At 58.6% G+C, this 5,508-nt stretch overlaps 2 protein-coding genes across 2 annotated transcripts; both read left to right on the top strand.

Annotated features, from left to right (window-relative positions):
• Positions 1–1,668: 1,668 nt before the first annotated feature.
• BXZ73DRAFT_55055 (uncharacterized protein) lies at positions 1,669–3,499 on the top strand (the record flags this gene model as incomplete). The annotated part of the gene is made up of 2 exons (XM_048021271.1): positions 1,669–2,572; positions 2,616–3,499. The coding sequence occupies 2 exons, from the start codon at positions 1,669–1,671 to the stop codon at positions 3,497–3,499; spliced, it is 1,788 nt and encodes a 595-aa protein (XP_047872576.1).
• An 852-nt stretch (positions 3,500–4,351) lies between these two features.
• Positions 4,352–4,624, top strand: BXZ73DRAFT_24786 (uncharacterized protein; the record flags this gene model as incomplete). Its single annotated transcript, XM_048017700.1, has 1 exon — positions 4,352–4,624. A coding segment is annotated over one exon (273 nt), but the record flags the coding sequence as incomplete, so codon positions are not given.
• Positions 4,625–5,508: the final 884 nt, after the last annotated feature.

Genomic DNA, 5,508 nt, shown 5'->3' with positions numbered 1-5,508 from the left:
CAGTGACGTCCTCGCGTGGAAGAGCCGGCCTTCCGAGGCGAGACGGGGTGGGGTTGTCGGCGGTATTGCTGAGGGTCGCAAGAAGCGCGGCCTCGATGAACGTTCCCCGGTGCGAGAGCACAGGCGGTGTATCTCCCTGATGAGATCGGCCCGCCATGACGCTGGGTGGTGGGATGTCGCCGCAAGAACTTCACGGAGGCACTCCAGACGCAAAGAATGGGGGAGTTGGACCTTGCATACCACGAAAGGACATGGGGAGTCCTTGCGACACTGTAAAGTGGATCGTTAGCGTGCAAATATGAGCATAAGGTGCTTACCACTCACGATGTTGTACACCATGCCGGTGCGAGACGCACGATTCTTGCCCCACGACGCTCGAACGAGGTGGAGGGTCCCGTCACGGCAGACCTCATGGGGGTTAGACCAGCCCTCGAGATGGTCGTGCAAGTACTTGAGAACCGTATCGCGAGCCTGGGTCATGGAGAGGTGGTATCAGATGCGATGAACTCGACACCCGGTCAAAAGGGCGCACCTTTTATATATTCAACGGACCACATCACGCCACTAAGAACGAAACAAAGCGGGGCTTGTGGCGGCACTTCTTGGTCGAGTGGCCCACCGAGAGCTTGAATCCGGACCGTGCAACCCGATTTCTCGTGTCTTCAATCGTTCTGATAGGTTGAGGAGATCCCATGTTGATGATAGGGATTGTTAGGGGCGATGGGCGAGGAATTTGAGAAGGGCTTGCACTAGGTATTCCGGATGTGATCCAGTGGGAAACACGCCTCAGACGAGCTCGCGGACACAAAGTCGTGCGAGACTCGCCATAGTCCGATAGGACGGCGATGGGAGAGGATGGTGTGAGGGGGGTGGACTTGCGGAAGGAGGGGCGAGGGTGTTGGACTCGCAGAAGGGTGTTGGACCCGCCGAGGCGACGGGGTTGAATGCATGAGGGTAAAGTGACACGTACCGATCCATCTTACAACTCCTGTACTATGAGAATGTGAGCAAGCCGCAAGATCTGGCTCAGTGAATGCTTTACGCACCTTGGACGAACTCAGGGTGAGGCGGGGAGAGCGCCAGGAGAGAGGGAGATGGCAGATGGGAGGAAGAGGTCAGCGTCATGGGCGCCCCGCGTTCCCGAGCGTGCGCTCCGAGCGTGCGCTTGACACTTCGCGCTCCTGCGACATTCCTCCTCTCTCTCCCGCCCTCCCTCCTCAACCTACTCGACGTCCTCCTTCCACCATCACTAGCTTGACATCACCGCACCCTCTTTCCACCACCGCCATCACCTCGTATCCTCCCACCCCTCTTCCCCAGCCGTCAGACTACGGAACGACTTTGTGTCCTTCCGTAGTGTTCGGCAGGTCTTTCCTATTGGTCAGACCTCTCTACCCCCCGCTGGACTGTCTCGCGCGCCGCAAACCAACGCAACAAGACACACCTGCTTTCTTTCAGCGTTCCCCTTTGTTTCTCTAGGTTCAATTCGTGTGGAACGTCACGCCATGACCCACGGCTCGAAGTCAGACCCCGACGCTTTCGCTGGTACGTCTATAGTGATACACCCTCGTTACTTCAACCAACGCCCGTCTTAAAGATCTGGACATCAAAAAGGCCCACGTGGCGGCGTTCACTGCGGACGGCAACTACATCGTAACGACACCAAACATGTCTTGGGTTCCCGAACCATTCGTTGGTCTCATCAAGGTCTCCCTGCGATCCGACTGCCGCTACGGGGAGCACGATCCCTTCCAATGGCCTCAGATCTTCGCCCCCGAGTTCGCCTTTTTGTCTGTAGTGCGACACCCCTACCCTGATGATCATCAGTACGCTCCGGTCTGGTGGACTCCAGACTTCAAGACACAGTTCCGACCAGTGGAGGGCTGCGTATTCAAATCGCTTGGTCTCTTCGTCTCCCCCGTCTTCCGAAAGCTCGGTTCTCTCGTCGACGAGATGCAAGAACAAGTTCAGGAGCATATCCACAGCCTTGGAAGCCCAATCCCTCGGCTCGCGCATATGGCCACTGCGATGGCTCAAGCTCGCGATCGTCTCCGCTTCTGCCCAGCGACGTTCCGCGACTCTCTCTTTCAACTCCGGGAGACCCAGCGTCGTTGGCTGGCATGTTGCGCGTGGATCGACTACTCTCGTCTTACGGCGTCCGCGACCGGAGCCTCAACCGTCCAACTTGGCTACATGGGCGCATTCTGCACCGATCCGGGGGACGCCCAGACACTCTATCGTGCCGGTGTGCCTGTATGGTTCGTCAGACCCCGCGTTGGAGATAATCTCGACGACGTCCAACGGATTGCAACCCCTCTGCGCCAGCCGTCAAAGCTGGCTCTCTCGCCCTTTGCCTCGGACGGGGTCCCCATATTCTCCGGACTCTCGGGCCTGCGTCACCTCCAAGCTGTATGCTCTGTCAAGCACATGTACGTCGACGTATCTCAAGCACCTCTTTTGACGCGATTCGACTATCGTGTGCGACCGTCCTCGGAGCCCTCAGCAAGCGGTCCAGTTCGCTCCCTGCCCTCGTCAAGCTCCCACAGGGTCTCCCAGGCGAAGAAAGGTTCGCGTTAGTTTGTATATCATGATATATCTTGCTCATACGTTTGCAGTACATCCTAGTCACCTCCGTGGGCGAGACAAGTTCGTCGACAAGGATCACGCGTGGATGCCGCGTACGCTCCCAGCGTGGGACTTGGCAATGCAATCCGTTGATCGCTCCCAACCCAGCAGGCCTTCGGAGGAACTTTGGGGCTACTGGGTTCCAGAGCCTTCACTGCTTGTCGGGCCCACTACAGAACAACGCGTCGCGCGCTACCTCATGAACTGGCTTGGGGTCCATGACCCATGGCTGTACCTCCTTGCTCTTCCAGACTCTCCTGCGACGCGCGTGGGGCCACAGTGGTGGCGAGACTTCCTGAACGGCGATACGAACGCGGCGGCCACCACTGTGACCAATCGTCGCACCCAGCGTTTGGAGAAGGTCAAAGAGGTCTTCTGTCGCGTGTTCCTGATGGAGGATTTCCAAGAGCGAGACTCCGGCGCGATCGAGTGGTTCCACCGTCCCATCACCGCGGTTGATGCAACCACTGGACCACTGATTCTCTGGGAGTTGTTTGAGCTCGGCTTCCGCCACGAACTCCTCGCCCTCGACCGACTCTTGGTGCCCATGCACGGGGTTCCCGACGCGGATTTCATCCGCGAGCAAGTTCTCGTGGGTGTGTTCCATCATCGCGACCTCTACCGCCTTCACCAGCTTCCGGTCTTCGGCGTAGGCCTCTCCCATCGCATGCCGAGCTCGCGCGTCCGGTGCGTCGAAGCCCTCTGCCGTGTCGTCATGAGATGGCCACAGTGTCCTTCGCAGATTGTGGTGGACCCGTCGATTAACGCACAGACCGTCGAGGAGATGGAGCGGGCCGTGGCTTCCTTCTATTGTACCACTTTTTTTACTTACTCCGGCCGCGCTCCCCTTGTCCCTCATGTGTTTCCTGAATGAACAATGCTCTTTACGATACTAATTGCTTGTCGCGTCGCATGTCTTGTACCACATCTACCACTCGCATAACGTTTTTGGGCGCCACACCTCTCGGACCACACTCCTCCCGGACCACATTCAAGCAACCTACGATGGTAGGTATGTCTTTTGAATTGAATGGACTGCTTTCGATGTCCGTTTCCCCCTCTGTCTCATCCCCTCTATGCCATGGGCCTCCGCCAGAAAAAGACGAAGAAGACACCTCGGACAGCCCTCCCTCAGTTACGGGCCGGGTCCTCCACTGTGTACGGCCGGGACCATCGCGGCATACCCATCGTCACCCAGAGGCAAGTCCACTATCATACGGTGAAGTTACGGCAAGATACGCCCTCGAAACGTGCTCGGCTTGACATCACCACACCATCCGTCCTCGCAGATGCCCTCCCAACTGGGTACGACGTCTCCCAAGAGCCCAATTCTCTTCAGAACAGCTGGGAGGATGCACCGTCCGTCGGTGAGAAGGAGTCCGCCGATCCTGAGAAGGTGGAACAGCCGAAACCAAAGACGGTGTGTAGAGTGTGTGTTTGCTTATGTCCTCCACTCATTTCACTGCAGAAAACGATGATGGACCACTACAACGAGTGGCTCCTGCGCGAAACGGAGGTCATCAAGGCGATGTTCTCCTGGGAGGACTCGCGCAAGCCTCTCAGCAAGTGCACTCGGTGCCTCGATAAGGACGCCTGGTTACGCTGCACCGAGTGCTGGGATAGTAGTCCGCATTGCACGCAGTGCCACCTCACCGCGCATCGCCACCACTGGTTCCATTGGGTGGAGGCCCGCCGGAGTGATGATGAGTTCTGAAAGAAGTACGACCTCTCCAGTCTCGACTTCACCATTCGCCTAGGCCACGGTGGTGAGGCATGCCCGTCCCGAGGGGGGTGGTTATCGCCATCCAAAATCACCATTTGCCACACGAACGGCATCCATCGCTGTCAAGTCGAGTTTTGTCACTGTCTCCATGCCCCTTCCGTCCCCTGTCAACTTATCCAGGAGCGCATCTGGCCCGCCACCCTGGATCAGCCTCAAACTGCGTTCACAACTCCACTACTCACACTGTACGACCACCTTTGGAACGTCAGCAATAAGGCTGTTTGCGGCTCTACCCGCGGATGATCCGGATCCGAACCCACGGATCATGTGACATCTGAGGGCTTGATCTGGATCCGCGCGGCTCAGACCCGCTGGAAGAGCCGGAGCCGCAGGAGCCGGAACCGCGGATTACGGCTCCACCCATGGATAGACCCGCAAAGCCATGATGATCCGTGGATATCCACAGATACGGATCACACAGATATATAGGACACAAAAATATATTTCATGTTATACTAAATACAGTGGACATTGAATCCAGAGTGAGAAGTTTGTATACGAGTGAGATGTGGAACATCTGATGAGGTGATGAGCACCTTGGGACAGGATGTCCGAGGGTATCGCGGAGGAGGAAGGGGGCAGGGTGCGCGAACGCGGAGAAGAGAGGAGGGAAGTGGATAGGCGCGGAAGGAGACGGGAGCAGGCGCTCCACAACTTGAGGTGTCAGGTGGACGACGCGGGAGGAAGACGAGGCGACACGGGGGCACACGAGGGTGAGGGCGAGACGGGCGAGGTGGGTGAGGGCGGGCGGGAGCGCAGGCGATGCAGATGGCGATGCAGATGGCGCGGAGGGTAGAGCGCGGATGACGCGCGGACGAAGTGGGTGGCACGAGCGACGCGGGGCAGGCGGGCGACGTAGGTGAGGGCGAGACAGGACGACGCGGGCGACGGGGACGACGGGGACGACGGGGATGTGGACACGGGCAAGGGTGTTGCCCACGCGGCCAGGACCTGAGAGGGAGAGGTGACGCGGCGAGCAGGGAGGAGCAGAGGGACTCACCAAAGGGGATCGGGACCGCGGGAGCTCACCGCAATCCCACAGAACGGCCGCGCGCACGAGCGCAATGATACCGTGTGGATCGAGGATCGGGCGACACGGA

Source organism: Epithele typhae (genome assembly GCF_022376455.1).
Source record: "Epithele typhae strain CBS 203.58 chromosome Unknown BXZ73scaffold_87, whole genome shotgun sequence".
Classification (NCBI taxonomy): domain Eukaryota; kingdom Fungi; phylum Basidiomycota; class Agaricomycetes; order Polyporales; family Epitheliaceae; genus Epithele; species Epithele typhae.
This window is presented reverse-complemented; position numbering and strand designations above follow the sequence as displayed.